We start from the raw sequence: 18,432 nt of genomic DNA, 5'->3' as shown, positions 1-18,432 counted from the left end.
TAGTTATTTACAAATCTAGGAAAACATATTCATACTAGTTCATATAAACGACGAAAATGAAATATATTTATATTATCACAGACCCATCACCTATCAGGTGATCTATCTTTCCTTCGGGGTTCTCAAAGAAATCCGCTACATCTAGATGCATGGGTTCAACAGTATCTTCCGTGATAAAGTTGGCTTCTGCGTTATTTTTCACCTCCTTCAGGGAAGCTTGATATAACTCAACCAGGTGCCTTGGCGTACGACAGGTACGTGACCAATGTCCTTTTCCTCCACATCGATAACATTTGTTGTCTGAATTTTTCTTCTGCACTACGTCATGTTTTTCATTCTTCTTTTTACACTGCTGGTGTTGAATGTTATTATTTAGTGCAAGACGATCACCATGATTGAGATTTCTTCCTCGACCACGACCACGGCCACGACTGGGGCCACGACCTTTTTCACGCTTAGATTGGTGAAAATTTGCCGTATTTACTTCAGGAAATGGCATAGAACCAGTAGGTCGACTTTCATGGTTTTTCATCAGTAAATCATTATGTTGTTCAGCAACAAGGAGATGTGAGATTAATTCGGAATACTTTTTAAATCCCATTTCTCGGTATTGCTGCTGCAGAAGCATACTCGAGGCAGGGAAAGTGGAAAACGTTTTTTCCAGCATATCATGGTCAGTGATATTTTCTCCACATAATTTTAATTGTGAGATAATTTTAAACATAGAAGAGTTATACTCACTGATAGATTTAAAATCTTGAAGTCTCAAGTGGATCCAATCATAACGTGCCTGTGGAAGGACAACCAACTTCAGGTGGTCATATCTATCTTTTAAATTGTTCCACAACACCAGAGGATCCTTAACAGTGAGATATTCCATTTTCAAACCCTCATCAAGGTGATGACGGAGAAATATCATCGCCTTAGCACGGTTTTGATTCGATGCTTGATTATTTTCTTGGATGGTGTCTGCTAGACCCATCGCATTAAGATGAATTTCTGCATCGAGTGCCCATGATAGATAGCTTTTTCCCGATATGTCTAGAGCAAGAAATTCAAGTTTAGAAAGATTAGACATTATTTAAAAATAAAGGAAATTCTTACCTCCGAGGCTTTGAAAGTCTTTACTTGAACTGGTAGAGACTCGTGCTGATAACGTGTTGTAAAATCAAGATTATAAGAAGAAGACAAGAGAAATAGATGTAGGAGAAGACTTTCTTTTATTCAAGTATATATAAGTTTCATATGTATATATTACAATAGTGAATGAACAACCCTATTTATAGAGTGAGAAATCATTCCAAAGGTCACCATATTAAGTATCATAATAAATAGATACATACTTATCCAAAAAGGTTCATGTAACCTAGTGAATATGAATGGTTGTTCATGTACTAACTTTATGGACTATCCACTTATTTAATGGATTTATAACAATAATGTTTTTCTATGTACGGAACACACTAAAAAACTCGTAAAGTTTCAAACAAATGGATCCTTAAAAGAATTGTACCGACACAAGCAGTAGAAAATTTATAATTCAGACATATTAATAAATATAATGTTTTCGTATATTATTGAGCAACTTTTAAGAAATTAATGTTTTGGCAACTCTGCTTCTCTCCTAATAAGTTTTTCTTTTATACGTCTTTTAAAAAAATATATTAATTTATTTTTAAAAAAATAATTTTATCCTTTTTATTGAACAAAAAGTAATTATAACACGTGATATTATTAGAATTAGATATGCATTGACAAAAATGGGGAGACTTAAATCTCAAGTGATTGACTCTTCATAAACAACATATCTGGATAGAATAATAGATACATCGTATCATAGCTTGGTGTTATAGGAAAAAAGACGAAAAAAATGATGTCAAAAGATTTAGGTATATGGACGAGCTTCGATTATCGCAAGGACATTGATTGACACTAATAACACGTTTGATAATCATGTTAAATTAAAGACTTACTTTAATATATAAATTGATACTCTTTTAAAATAAAATTAAGACGTCTGAAAAGTCCATAATACTTTTAACTATATATGTAGTATTAATATATAACTTTTCGACAAAATGGATAAAATGAACTTGATCCGTCCCTACTTCTCTGTCCATGTTGGAAATATAAGTGTACAACGTTCGTTGATAATGTTATTCCACTTAGTACCAAAATGGTGTTTAATTAAAGTAGAAATATTCTTAATAACTCTTGATTGATAGGTAGGAATTAATTAATGAGTGATTTGTCTATTCTCATGAATGATTAATAGAGAATGGTACCTTTTATTTATTCTTCTAACAAATAAGCAAAGTTATATAATTGGTGAATTTTCAAGTGGATTGATTGATTAATACTTAATGAAGGATTGAAGGTGTCGGCCACCATATTTAATTTGTATTTTTAATTATAGTACCATTGTTTGGTTGTTGCATATATTTAATAGGAATTATATATGAGGCGGTAGATGAAGTTTTGTGTTCGAGCTTTGAGTTAAAAAAAATAAATATATAAATGTCGAATGTTGAATGGAAAATGAAAAAAATATATATATATAACTATAATGCTATATTTTTAAAATATATTTTTTTAATTTCTCATGTAATATTTATTACTTATATTAAAATTCAACTATTTTAAATTTATACCTCATAATATTTTATTTAAAGAAAAAGACATTCTCTACCAAGTATTTAAAGGTACTAGGACTAACATGTTGTATTTTAAAGATGAATTTGTTGTCTGAATTGGAAAATGAAGGAAAATAAAATAGAAAAAAAGAAATTTTAATATGTCTTCAAATATCATATTCATGTAATATTTCTACTTCTACTTCTACTACTATTATATAAGTGTCAATAAGTACACAAGTAAGGGTTAATATGTCTGTTTCAGTTGTTTGGCCTACTGGTTTAAGTTTGATATTTCAATCCAAGACCTTGGGTTCAAATCTTGACAAAATCATTTGCGATTTCTGTTCAACTTCAACGTCTTCTTTTTTCCGGTTAATCAATTAGCATTTTTGATAATTAAAGACCCCTACATCTACTAATTGATTTACGAGATTTTCAGCTTGAAAATTTATGTTTTAATTAGTAGAAATTTTTAATTAATTTCAGTTTATTTATTGATTTGAGATTTTTGACATTTCGTATTATGTAAGTATGTTTCTTATTCATATTTTACTTATTTCGTCTTAACCACACATGAGGCAGTCAACATGTCTACTTCATATGTGTGGTTCCACCGTACAATCAACAACATATTGGTTCTTGAAATTCTATTTGTGCTACATATATTGAGACAAGGAAAGTAACATATAATATTATTAAATATTATAAATTAAAATAATTAACAGCTTAAACTATTATATTAAAATTTTATTAATTCTCTAAATTTTATTTGTGTCACGTAAAGTGATACAAAAATAAAAACATGAAAAATTATGCGAGGAGTTATCAGAAGTCTTAAAATAGTTTTTTATTTAAAGTAGTTGCCACCTAATTAACATTTTCTAGGTGTACAAGATCATCTATGATAATTTTATATTTTGAAATCACCTTATTACTTTTAGGAGTTTTTGAACGTAAAAGAAAAAAAAAACTTATATTGAATTATCCTATAATTCAAGTTGGGAAGTTTAATTTGCTAAGGAGGGGGTGTTAGGCTTCATTTATTTTTTTAAAATTTGGTTGCACGTATGAAATTAAGATGTTTATTAAAACGGAAAAGAGTTTAAAATACTCACGAAGTATTAAAAATGGTACACAATTACCCCACATATACCTATTGGCCCCCAATACCCTTCACATCCACCTTTGGGTCCAAATTTACCCCTTTAGTAACGGACCAAAATTAAAAATAATTAAATAATAATTTTTAATTACGTGACACTTAACCATTGGTTGTAATTTAATAATTTAAAATAATTTTAAACCCACCCATTTTAACTTAACCCGCCCCACTTGACCCAATTAAAAAAAACCCATCTAATTAAAATACCCTAAAATCTTATTCCTCCAATTTTCACAACTTCCATCAACTCCATTGTCTTCTTCTTCTTCTTCATCCTGCAACTTTCACCGTGTGCGTTCACAATCACAGTTCATTCAAACTTTAGAAGATTTTTATATTTGGTGGGGCCAGTTCTGTTTTTATATTTATTCATTTGTGCCTGAATGGAAAAAGTTAAACTTTGTCGAATGTTGACATGTTTAAAGTTCTAATTCATATTGACATGATGCTTGTAGGTTGCCACTGGAGATGGAATGGTTATGGCTCATCGAGCTCAAGCTGTAATTTCCAACATGGAGTAAGTAATCCTTAGCGTTGCATTCTTGTTATAGCATATTTCTGCCTCTGTTTTAGTGAGCTGTGTTGTAATTTTTGCATCTTGTTCTACATTCATTCAGAATTCAGAACGCACACGGTGAAAGTTGCAGCATGATGAAGAATAAGAAGACAATGGAGTCGATGAAAATTGTGAAAATTGGAGGAATAAGGTTTTAGGGTATTTTAATTAGATGGGTTTTTTTAAAAAAAATTGGGTCAAGTGGGGCGGATTTAGTTAAAATGGGTGGGTCTAAAATTATTTTAAATAATTAAATTACAACCAATGGTTGAGTGCCACGTAATTAAAAATTATTATTTAATTATTTTTAATTTTGGTCCGTTAATGAAGGGGTAAATTTGGACCAAAGGTGGATGTGAAAGGTATTTGGGGGCCAATAGGTGGATGGAGGGTAATTGTGTACCATTTTCAATACTTCGAGGGTATTTTAGGCCCTTTTCTGTTATTAACATTTAAAATATTCAAACTTGAATAAATATTTGCATATTAAGATTTTATATTAAGATCTTAGTATTAAATGATTAAAACTATTTATTTTCACAATGTAAAAAAATTAATTTAATGAAATGTTACTTAAAGTTTTGAATTCATGGATTTAGTTTTGAGAAATTATTATTCGGTAAACTTACATAAATATACCATAATAAAAAAATATTTATCACTTATATCAATAACATTTTTTCACTTGATCACTTCTAATACATGCTTAATACATATTACAAAGAACAATTTATTATTCACATATAAACAAGTTTTATTGATAGATAAGACATTTACCACACATTTTAATACATTTATAATACAATATGTCAAATTCTTACCAAACAAACATAAATATTCTAAGAAAACAATTATAATACATATATATCTCATACATAATTCACTTTTAATACATATTACAAATTTAACCTAATACACTGATAATAAAAAAAGTATAGTTAAAATCAGTAATTATTTTTTAAAAAGTAGAAATTTTTTAGTAGGATTGTGTGTTTTAAGAGGCTTTACTGTCAGGTCTACCACTATACTATGTTTGATTCATAGTTCTAGTTATGAAGTTTGAATTTTGTTTCATAATTTTGTTCAAGCAACATATATAAGTTTATATTTTCGTATTATAAATATATTATATAAGTTTATATTTTCGTATTATAAATATCATATATCTATTACCGGAGATGACTTCAAATTTCTAAAGGGCATAAGAGCAATTGCTAAAGGACGTAGATGAGAGACTATTCCATTTGAAGAGTAAAAACTAAAGATCCAATTATTTTAAAGGAGAAAACGTGTAATTTTATGGGTCAGAGTAGTGTATTGGGCCTTTATAATCAAAAGTCCAGTCCCAAGTCATTTTTACAATTCGGCCCAATCTTCTTTATAACACGATAATACCCTTTTGCCCTAAGAAATTGGATTAATTACAGAAAATCCATCTTTTAGTTTACTTATTACCATTATCCCCTACAAGTTTTACAAATCTCCAAAATTTCTAATTTTCTTGCATCGGATTAGCGTATCCCGCACATTAGATTGGTATATCTCGTGCATCAGATTAGTGTATCTCGCGCGTCATATTAATGCATCACGTATAAAATATATATCTCCCATTAGATTAGTATATCTCATGCATCAAATTAGTATATCTCGCGCATCAGATTTGTGTATCTCGCGTATCAAATTAGTGTATCATGTATAAAATGTATATTAGATTGGTGTATCATGTATAAAATATAATGTATCATTTAAGGATGAACATACCTTGCACATCAGATTAATGTATCAACACTTATATTATTATATTTGTTTGAGGGATTTCTGTAATTATAATCTTTTAAGGAATAAATTGTAATTTTACCTTAAAAGTATGTGATTTTTGTAATTTGCCTTTAGAGTAAAGATTTTCATTCATTTTTATCGAACATAATGATCGAATCAAGCTTTAATGAGTTCTAATATGCAACGTCAAGCAGTTACTAAACTTCTCCTAACTTTAATTCACAAACATAAGAGGTCAAATTTTTTTAAAAAAATTTCGATAGTTAGAGGTCAAATTTTGATTGTTAAGAAAGTTACTAAATTAATCTATTTTCTTTTAATTAGATTTAAGTAGAAAAGTTACGTTCTTACAACTAAATATTCATATCCTTATACGGATGTAAGATTCTATTTTATCTAAAAACTCAAAATGTGAGACTACCAGTATATTAAGGGACCATTTTGATATGATTTGAAAATATGGTTAAATAATGTTGATTTTTTAAGTTAAAATTTTGTTTGGATAAATAATTTGAATTTTTAAAAAGTTGTATTTTTCTTCTTCTTTATAAATATAAAAATCACACAATTTATGAATACTGTAACAATTTTCAACACGTATACAATCTTATCAAATGAGCAAACTATAGTTCATAATTAATGTATAAAAATATCCTAAAATCGACACATTAATAGATCGTTATCGCCATGTCTTTTTTTTATATAAATAAATATTTACAATTACATATTATTACAAACTTTTAAATACATATAAATTTACGCACATTTACTAATTAACAATAGTATAACTAACTATTATTTAATATAATTTCTTCACATGATACTCTATGTGAGTCCTTCAAAGAACAAATTTTGTGCACCTATTCAATGAGATTTACAAGTTTAATACTATATGTTATAAAATAAAAATCAATTAGAAATTAATAGTATCTACAAGGACAACTTTGTCATCATTTCGAGGAAAAGCTAAAATGAGACAAAGTATGCAAGAAAATCTTATAATATATAAAAAGGAAACGAGAATATTTAATGAATAATGGTGATAAGATGTGTCCAAATTCCAACAAATTTTGAATCCATTATTTTATGTTTGTTATAATTTTTGTTGTTTTAAATGTTTGAAATGATTATTCACAGCTCACAATATTACAGTGCATCTATATAGTCAAAATTTTGAGCTTTCAGCAATATAATTCATGATTTTTTTATGGGCAAATGACATAAATAACATATTTTTAGGGCTAAATAAATGATAATTTGTCCCTTATAAATTTTTAATGATCAAAATTCCTTAAAGATATACAAAAACACGAGCATAATAGGGATGATACAATAAAAAGGTGCTGATACATTATATATCTTTTGTCACATTTTTATATCCGTCTCATTTTTTATAACATTTTTGTATCCGTCTTATTTTTTGTCACATTTTTGTATCTGCCTCATTTACCGCCACATTTTTGTATCCGCCTCATTTGACTTAAAAATAAGAATTTTTAAGTATTTTTGAAAATAATAGGCAATAAGGGTAATAAGTGAACTTAANTTATATAATATTATACAAAATTATAAAAGATGTCTATACACTTCATATACACTATTGTACAATATATAAAAATAAGTTTCATTTTTCTTTTTTGCTCCTCTTCTAACAAAAAGTTTTTAGAGAGAAAAGAGAGCCGATTAAAAATTAGAAAAGAGACAATTCTATTTGAGGATGAAATAAAAAAAAAAGCAAGAAAGAGGAAAAAAAATAAAAGAGATGAGAATAAAAGATATGGGTTGGGATGAAAACTTAAAGAAACAGGAAAAAGTAAAAAGTGGAAAAGAAATTATTTTGAAATAAGGAAAAGAATTGAATGAAATCAGATAAATAATTAAAAAATTGTTAAATTATATTAATTTAGTGAGCGTGAAATTTGAAAAAAACAGTATGTAATGTTTATTTTCAAGTGGTCATGAATATAAATTGGAGTTCTTTTCTTTAATTATACTTTTTGTGAGTTTTTGGAGCAAAAAAAAAAAAGAAAGTACATTGTCATTTACATGATTAAACTTTTGATTAAACCCTCTTAGTAAAGTTGGTTTGCTGAATACCCTGTAAATGGCTTTACAAAATTGAAATAAAAGGAAAAAACTACTAGTATGATAATGAATAAATATGAGATGAAAATTCACTTAAATATTTTTAGCTAGGTAGGTGCAAACTTGATAGAACTATCAAGTCTACATTAAAAATATATATATATTGTAATATATTACACTAGTCAAGGCAAAAGACCAAAATTAATGAAAATAATAAAATAAAATAAATGCAATTTCACCTCAATATGAAATTTTTTTAGGAGATCATTTGATGAGAATCCACCGTCTCACCAACAACGTGCAAATTGAAGCAGTTAACTAACTGAGTTACTAAATTTGCAAAAAAAACTTGAAAAAAATATTATTTATCCTTCGGGATAGCACAGTGATTTAAGCTTGAGACTTTCATGTTGGAGGTCTCAAGTTTGAAACCCCTTGCCAGTGAAAGCAAGGGATTGCCTTTTGGGTCAAGCTCGTTGCATCAAGCTTGTCTAGTGTGGGTTACATTATGTGATTTGCGAGCTATTACATAGAAGCGGGGTTTTTACCCTATGACATCCAAAGGATAGCGGATGCGGATTTCCCTTGTCATAAAAAAAGGGAAATTATAGAAATCACATACTTTTAAGGCAAATTACAATCTATTCCTTAAAAGTTTATAATTACATAAATCCCTCAAACGGATAGAATAACATAAGCGATAATACATTCATATGATGTGCGAGATACATTAATCACTAAGTAAGATAAATCACATTTTATACATGATACACTAATCTGATGTACATTTTATACATGATAAACTGATTCTGATGCGCAATATACACTAATCTGATGTACATTTTATACATGATAAACTGATTCTGATGCGCAATATACACTAATCTGATTCGCGAGATACACTAATCTTATGCGCTAAAATGAGAAATTTTAGAAATTTGTAAAATTTATAGGGGATAATGGTAATAAATAAACTAAAATGTGAGAATTCTGTAATTTTTTCCAAAAAAAATATTATTTTTAAATTTTTTCTCTTTTCAAAAAAGAAGATTGTTGGGCTTTAGAGGGTGGGCTAACTGGTTTTCGAGAAATGGGCTGCTCCCATAAAATCTGGGCGGGTCCTTTGCACTTCTCCCACTATTTTGTGGTGGTTTTTAATTGGAAAAATTATGCGGTTAAATAAATATATACTAGCTAATTAGCTAATATATTTACAGCTTGTATTAATTATAATTCAGAACTTACTTTTACCTATAATGACATTCTCTCTCACGCCTCTCTCCTCTTTTGGAAATCTCGCTTGCTGCTCTCCTCTTTTTTTATCTCCCCCACCTCTCTTTGCCCAGTCTCTCTTCTTCCAATTTTTTTCTCACTTTATACAAAACAACTAAATAATTTGTGTGTGTGTTTGTATAAAGTGAGAGAAACTGGATATATAAATGCAAATACTATCTCTCGCACTATATACTTATAATAATACAAATACAAAACATTCTCTGTCCATTTTTCTTTTGTCTTTCTCTCTCTCGCTTTATACAAACACAAATTATACAAAATACAATGTTTATTTTGTATTTGTATAAAATGAAAGAGAGAATGAATATGCAAAAAATTCATGTTTCACTAGATATAAGTTGAGAAAAAAAATTAAAAGTCAAAACTTATTTGAAGGTAAACCTTGCAATTAAATGAGAAGCTGCCATTTAAGAGGATTCATTCCTCCTCCCCCCATATATGGTTATAAAATTTCACCTACCTAACCTTGATAGTTTGTGATATTACTGGTATATATTTATTGTATAATATGCTTATATATTTAGTGATTATACACTAATTGTATATTGCACATTACTGATTAAATTCATAAAAAGAAAAAAGATTCAATTTTTAAATTATTATTATGATCTTTTTAAAATTTTCTTTTATGTTTTGATTGAGAGGAGAGTGGGGTATAGAAAAAGTACATACATGTGTTTTTCTTTGTTTTATTAAGTACTCACATGTTAATGGCCCATCTTCCCACAATTTGCAACACTTTCCCCAATCTTATAAGCCAATCTTATCAAGACTCATGGTATTTTTTATTTTGAACATTTTAAATAAAATTTAAAGTTTACTTAATTAAAACAATAAAATTAATAAAATATAGGAAGAATTGAACTTTTAGATAGTCATGTCATGCTACAAGTTGGGACACTAATCCTTTGCAATCTTCTCTCTCAATATTCAATATTATAGCTTGTTCCCTTGTAGATAAACCATTGATTTGACCTAAGTATATAATGTGGTTTTGGGGTTGAAAATGTAATTTGATGTAAAAAGTATTTTATGTTTTTTGTAAGATTTTGCAAAAGCACATGATAGTGTAAATAATTTGTTTTGATACAAATATTAATAATTATTTTTACGATTTGAATTTGTAATCATGCTATATCTGTATTTCAAAACTATGTTACTCCATACCATCCGGGCAAACATGAAATAAAATCTCCTATGAAAAAGAACGTGGAATTTCAAAATGTAATTTATATACGTTAAAAGATAAAATTCTCTTTAAAAAGTTGATTTACATAGTTAAACATAGAAATTGATTTCTATATTATTATATAATTTAACTTGTTATATTACCTTAATTTATTGTTTTATTTTATACGAATAAGAGTTATTAATTAATAATTACTCTTTCATCTTTTATTATATATCTCAAATTGAAAATGAAAATTCATAAGATAAAGGAATGTTTAGAAGTACAATATGATGCATATATGTTCTTAGTCTAAAAACGTGCAAGGCTTTCGCCACAAAGATTATTTTTTTATCGTGGATTGAATTCAAATTAGTTAAGTCTCCAAAATAAATAATCAAAATCCATTTCAATTTTATTCGTCCTACTTTCCGCTTAAACTTGTTTTAATTTCTTTTTTTTTCTTTTTTCTTTTTTGACAATCTTTAATTGTCACTACCTACCTAACTTATTTAAAATTACATAATTAAATAATATTTTGGGACATTTCACATATTTTGAGACATCCTACATATTTATAGTTTAAGAACATAATACTTATATAAAAAAGAAATTATTAAACTACGTGTCAAGTCAGAATCAAAATCAAACAAAAAAATTAAAAATATAGGAATACATTTCTCATTTCTTTAGTTTTAGTGTACAAGATTCAAAAGTACACTTATTTTTCTTTAAACTCCGAACAAATCAAAACCAGATAAAATATTTAATCAATATATAAATCTATTAAATTAAATTAAAAGCTTTCTTGGAAGCAACAATATTTTTATTTTTATTTTTATAAATAGAAGAGTAGCAAAACCAAAAAGGCCATTTATATGTACTCATGACCATCCCATCAAACCCACACCTCCCCAACCCCATCACCCCATAAGGTAGCCACTTACCTTCCTTCATTCATCCCTCTCTCTCTCTCTCTATATATATATATATATACACAATTTTATTATATTATACACACATAATTTAGACCTTCTCTCAATATATATACAAAATATAATTTAAATAATATATAGAAGAAGGAAAATTCAAGATGGAAGAGATGATGAAACCTGCATGGTTACAAGGATTAATGTCTGAGAATTTCTTTGGAGGATGTGAAATTCATCACAATAGAAGGAAAAATGAGAAAAACATCTTTTGTTTAGAGTGTTGCCAAAGTTTTTGCCCTCACTGCCTTCCACAACATCACTCACATCCTCTTCTACAGGTTCCTCTAGATTCTTCGACTCAATTTACGTGATATCGTTGAAATTTCGAGACTCAATTATATTTTTGTCATTAAATATCGTGACATATAATTTTACGTAGTTTTCAAATTTATTTTGATATACTCAAAAGCTTCTATGTTCGATTCATAATTATAGTTATGAAGTTTAAATCTTGAAATCTCAATTACACTAGGGACAGATGGAAATGAAATTATATATATATTTTTTTATAGTAGTACTCGTAATTATGTATGTAACAAGGTTTATTTCATAGTCTTTTTTTTAAAAGAAATATTTATTTAAGAAATTATTTTTTGAGATAATAATTATTACGAGTTGTCAAGTAATAAAAAAAATTGAACAAGTAATTCTTGTTCCTTTTGAGGTTTTGGTTCCTTTTATTTACTAGAGTAAGTAAGTTTTAATTTTTTTATTTACTCTTTTGATTTCGAATTTTGCTATTTTCTTGAATTTGAATTATATTGTTTTAATTTTTTTATTCACTCTTTTGATTTCGAATTTTGCTATTTTCTATTTGAATTATAATATCCAACAATAATAAAGTTGATTTTTCAAAAATAGAATTTGGGAACTAACAACAAAATTGAGGGGCAATTAAAAAAATTACCCCTTGTCTTCACTTCACTTTGTTCATAACAGGGTAGTATGAGAGAGAAGGTGGGAGACCAGCTAAAATTTGTGTAAAAAATATTTGTATTTTTTTAAAAAAATAATAATTGTGAAATTAAATATTTTCCTTTCAAATTGATGAATTTAAATGAAGCCACATAAAAATTGAGTAATCACGTAGTTTTTCTCACTATGAAATTTATCGCAATTTTTGATTTTCTGTTGCTAAGTAGTTTTTCACATAATTCATCGCTAATTCATAACTAAATAGAATTATCACGAAATTTTTACCGTTTAGCTATAAAATTTTGTTAGTCGTTGATTTTTTATTTTTGATAAATATTTCCTTACAATATCCAAGATTGATGTTCCTTGAATTTGTATATTGTGTAGTCAATTACTAAAAGTAGTGTATTTGGAAGCTATAGTTTCCACTTTTTGCAATTGTTTGGTTTCCAATTTTAGAACATTTCTTTTAACACCTAATTTCCTCCTGCAAAGCACCTGTTGCTTTCAAACACTGTTTTGACCCAATTCTCAAAATTAATTATTTTCTTTTTTTATTTCATTTAAATCTATATTTTGTCTTCTTTTTTTTCCCCCCAATATTTTCATTACTCATCTCTCTTTCACTTAAATTTATTCACATTTATTACTTCTCTTGAATTCAAACTTGGCTACCTTACCTTTTTCCTATTAAATATCATGTTTATATATATATATATATAAACTTAAGTTGGTGAACCACATAATCAATGATGTAATATTCTTTAAATTTAGTTAAGTAAGAACTTTAACACTATATCACGCTATACCATGAAGTCAAGAGAATTCAGTTTATCTTGTATATATAACGTAATTTTCTAGTGAAGAAATTCAGATGAATTTCGAACAATAGAACACAATTTTATATGAATAAACATATGAAAAAGTAAAAAAGAATTTCTAAGAGTAACTTACTACATATGACATGATATGATAAGTTGGTAACCATTTTTATAATTATAGGTGAGAAGATATGTATACCAAGATGTTATAAGATTGGATGACCTAGAGAAGCTCATTGACTGTTCCTATATTCAGGTATTTTTTTTTATTGTTAATAACAATATATCGTCTTGTTGAATTTAATTATCTTATTGTTAAAAAGTTATAATAATAATAATATATGATTTTTCCTTGTTTTTTTTACAGCCTTACACAATAAACAGTGCCAAAGTTATATTCTTGAACCAAAGAGCACAATCAAGGTCATGCAAGGCTTCTGGCAACTCTTGTTTCACTTGTGACAGAGTCCTTCAGCACCCCTTCAACTTTTGTTCCCTCTCTTGCAAGGTCCACCTTCTATTCCTTTTCTTTACCCACCCACCCCGTCGGAAAAAAATTAGAGGCAGATTCAAAATTTAAATTTGACGAATTCAGTTACATTGACACTTTTTAAGAGTAGTTATAATATGGCGAAAAAATTATATTATTTATATGTGTTTAAAATATTTTTTTACCTTCAACTACTTTGCGTGTCTATTTTTTTTAGATTTTGAACCCTCTTATTAAAAATTTTGATTCTGTCACTGATGAATGTCACATGAAAAAATGAGAGTCTGAGTATATAGTATTTTATACTACCAAACAGGGAGGGTGTTCACCAGAATCCTCTCGATATGAATGAGATTTTATGTGTTCATGTACGTTTATAAATTTTGAATACCTTAAACAACATGTAAAATGTTAGCTCAACGATCTAGGGTTGTTTAAAACACATCCAATGTCTAGGGTTTGTTTTTACTTTACAAACCTCCCGAGTGAAAATGAAAATTTTGTATCCACCATGATTATTAGATATTTAATATTTAGTCATTCTTTGTATTGGATGATGGGAAATGTAGTTGTTGGCTAAGCATGTCATAGTGTGCAAATTACATTTTTACCCTTGTAAACTCAAAATTATATAATGCAGGTTGATTTTATGGTGTATCAAGGTGAAGATTTATCAAACATCATCTATAGGTTTGATGATTCTGAATTTGCACTCTCCCAATTCGAAGGATTACACGTGGACACCTCCGATTTGATCGATGAAGAAAGCCAAATTACTCCTAACTCCATCTTAGAAGATCCATTAGAATGCAGAGGTTCATCTTGTTCAAATAATGTCAGGGGCAATTCTGGTATTTCACACGATGGACGTATGGTTAAAAATAAGAAAAAAAGCAGTGGGTTTTTTCCAGGGCTTGTGCTTTCATTAAGCAATAGGAGAAAAGGAGCCCCTCAAAGATCTCCTCTTTCTTGAAAAAAATAAAATAAAATAAAATAAATATTCTCAAAAAATAATTAAGTAATATTTAGTACTTGTTGTAATATTATTAGTTATTTGGATCTGTGACTGTAATTTTATGATGTTTTTAGTGTCACTTTTAGGTTTTGAAATTTAATTACCAAAAAAAAAATGATTCCATTGTGAACCATAGGTTGATGTTTAGAGAGGTTTAATTTCTAATCTCTCTCTAATTATCACCAATTTTGTACTTTTGGTTCAGTGGAACTTGAACAGATAAATATAATTAGCGTCTAAATATCTCTTTCCTTTTTTTTCCCGCAATAATGATACATGTATTTTCTATTTTTTTACTATTATTCGTATTTGTAAGTGTAACTCATAAAATTATTGTCATTGACTTTAACGACACATGGGTTCAAATTACAAAAATTGTCTCTTCCAAATATACATGAAACACCTCATTGATTTTCATTTTCAAGTTGTAAGGTATAATAGTAACTATTCTTTTCTTCTTAATTAAAACGTTTGATTCTATCATTGAATATAAATTTGTCTTCGTTAGAATTTTTTTTTATTTACTCTTGGTATATATGTGAAATTAAGAATCTTTCGTTTCAATAAGAGAATAATCTCGAGCTTTCGATGAAAAAAATATCGTAATAAAATAAAAATAAAGATTATAACAACACTTTTAAAAATATTTTACCAGCTACCAAACTGTTATTTTTATAGGCATTGTGTACGACTCCAAAAGACAAAAAGCAGAAGGCACATCTCGTTATAATGAAAATGTCATTCCACCCGTACAGTACTTTCTATTAAAGAAAAATAAAATGGTGTGGCTCTACTTTCTTTTCAAATTTTCTCGTTCCGTTTTAATTTATTTGATTTATTTTTCTGTTAATTTATATAAAAAGTGATTTTTTTTTTAATTTTGCAATCTGAATATGTCTAATAAATTAAAAAGGGCCAATATAAGAAATACAATGATTTTATATTTTTAACTCTTTCAGAAAATGTGACGAAAGCTATTTAACAAAAGTAGCAATTTCTAATTATCACTCCACCTGTCTTTGATTTACCTAACATACTTTTTTATTATTATTTTTGTTGTTTATGTAAAAATAGGACTATATTTTTTTTTTAATAATTAAACGATTTATGATTCATATAAAGATCTAATTTATTTTAAATTATAACTTTTTAAACGAAAATTCCAAACGTTAGTCGAAACAATAAACATCTAAGTCATGAGAATGGATAAGAAAGGATTTAAAAAAAAAGAAGACATAATACATATATTGGACCTTAAATTTGAATTCAAATTTTAATTTTGACCTCAAACTTTTATAATGCTCAAACAGACACTTTAACTATCCAACTTTTAAATAAATAAACACGTGAGTCTTACATGGCACAATACACGTAGGACGCCACGTAGGACAAAAAATTATATGTAAGATGACATGTAGGACATTTGTGTCTATTTGTTCAACTCCATACAAGTTTAAGTATCTACTTGTGCACACTCAAAGTTGAAGGGCATAAATGTCATTTCAAGCCAAGTTAAAGGGCATATTTATGTATCATGTTAAAAAAAATAAGTGTTATGAGTGAAATGGTTAAATATCACGATAAGATTTAGTGCGATGGATAAAATTATTTTTTCTTTGATCAAAATATAAGATTAAAGTTTTAGATATATAAAGAAATTTAATAGAGATGATTTTCCTAATAAAATTTTATACATTATAAATTTAAATTAATCAAATTGCCATATAAACATCGAACGTCACAAGAAATATATTTATTGAGAGAGTTCGTGGACAGAAAACCACACATTAACCAACGTGTGGAGTATAGCATGTGATTAAGACCTCTCTTTCACATGTTTGTCGTATGTTTTCCTCTAATTATTGAACCAACCTAAGCTTCTTAGCCTACCTAAGTGGCATCACTAGGGAATTGACATCTGTCCACTTACCCATTTTCTTATACTTCCTCTATTTTATTTTTTGTGAGGTAATTTGATTCGATACGAAGTTAACGTGTGTCGTGTGGTCTAAAATAAATGATAGAAATTTGTGTAGCTAAAAATCATTTCATTAAGAGTAAAAAATAGATTATTATTGTTACTTAATATAGAAATGTATCATTCTTTTTTAGACTGACTAAAAGAAAAGTAAATAACATAAATTGGAACAGAAGGAATAATATATACATTTTTAAAAGATGTATATAATTATTTTTTAGATTTTAATTTTTTACGTAATATGTCTTGTATTAGAAGATTAATAAATATTGGTCAAATACATAAACAGATCCCTAAACTTGTTGGGTTTTTCCTCTCAGGTATATCAAATATGTTTTTTCCTATTGAATTATCCATAATTTGTTTCTTTTCAACACCGTTGGCTGATGTGGAATCATATTTTGCGAGGAGGTATTGATAGAGGATATATATGTTTCCAGAACTCATTAGTCCAATTGATAGTGTAAATGTTAAAGAATAATTGTGTTTTACTTCAAGTCATTTGAACACATTAGAAAACAAATAAGGCTACACACAATTTGTTTTCATTAGTCAATCAAAATCATTACAATACAAACACAACTGAAGGCATTTACAATAGAAAATTCGATAAAAAATCAGTCAACGGTGTTTAAAAAGAACAAATTATGGATGATTCAATAATTTAATAGGAAAACGGTATAGTTGAGGTACCTGAAGAGAAAAACCCAACAAGTTTAGGGATCTATTTATGAGTTTGACCAAAAAACTTTTATTACATTTTACATATTTTTGTTTTAAAACCTTGTTATTCAAAAATGTTCTTTTATATTTCTTGCCAAAAGAAATCAGCGCACTACCAAACTTGTTCGAGAGTGACACTTTCAATAACTTTTTTTTATAATCAAAACTTAAATTCGAAATAATCTAATTAATGATGGAATATTTATCCGCTTCACTTTATCTTTCAAGAATTTTTTTATTAGCAAATTTGTTCTATTATAAGTCACTTTATTTTATAAAAAAATCTCTTATTTGCTTCATATTTTTACAAGATCATATAATCTTACCTAAAGATCTTATGAATTCTTTATTTTATATTTACGTCGTGTGGAGGGTTAAGATTCTGCCGTATTTTGCTTTATATTATTTTCATGGATAATACACATGCATTTTACCCGTTCTTGATATATAATAAGAATAATTAATTAATTAAAGAAATCAACTAGCATTATATTAAATAATACTACAATATATTTTTATTTTTAATTTATTCTTGTTAGATTATTGCACTATGGTTTTATAAGATATTTGGAGTGCTTATAATCTCATCATATATATATATATATATTTTATCCGCAGTAATGTCAATTATTCCAATGACGATAATTGAATTCTTTTAGAGAAAAGTCAAGAAACTTGATATCATTACTTCACTTTTTTTCTTTATACTTCCTCCGTCTCATTTTATGCGAGATAATTTGACTCGACAAGGGGTTTAAGCAAAAAATGAAGACTTTTAAAAGTTATGGTTCAAAATGAATGATTGAAATATATGTG

The 18,432-nt window shown here is 27.5% G+C and overlaps 2 protein-coding genes across 2 annotated transcripts; one reads left to right on the top strand and one right to left on the bottom strand.

Annotated features, from left to right (window-relative positions):
* Positions 1-67: 67 nt before the first annotated feature.
* LOC107010027 lies at positions 68-982 on the bottom strand. Its single transcript, XM_015209304.1, has one exon. The coding sequence runs from the start codon at positions 980-982 to the stop codon at positions 68-70; it is 915 nt and encodes a 304-aa protein (XP_015064790.1).
* Positions 983-11,675: 10,693 nt separating this feature from the next.
* On the top strand, positions 11,676-15,158 carry LOC107010544. The gene is made up of 4 exons (XM_015209829.2): positions 11,676-11,952; positions 13,592-13,666; positions 13,778-13,918; positions 14,541-15,158. Exons 1-4 carry the CDS (start codon positions 11,776-11,778, stop codon positions 14,871-14,873), a joined length of 726 nt encoding a protein of 241 aa, XP_015065315.1. The 5' UTR covers positions 11,676-11,775; the 3' UTR covers positions 14,874-15,158.
* The last annotated feature ends 3,274 nt before the right edge of the window (positions 15,159-18,432 follow it).

Source organism: Solanum pennellii, chromosome 2, assembly GCF_001406875.1.
Source record: "Solanum pennellii chromosome 2, SPENNV200".
Lineage (NCBI taxonomy): Eukaryota > Viridiplantae > Streptophyta > Magnoliopsida > Solanales > Solanaceae > Solanum > Solanum pennellii.
The sequence above is the reverse complement of the archived record's forward strand: the minus strand, read 5'-3'. Positions and strand labels throughout refer to the sequence as shown.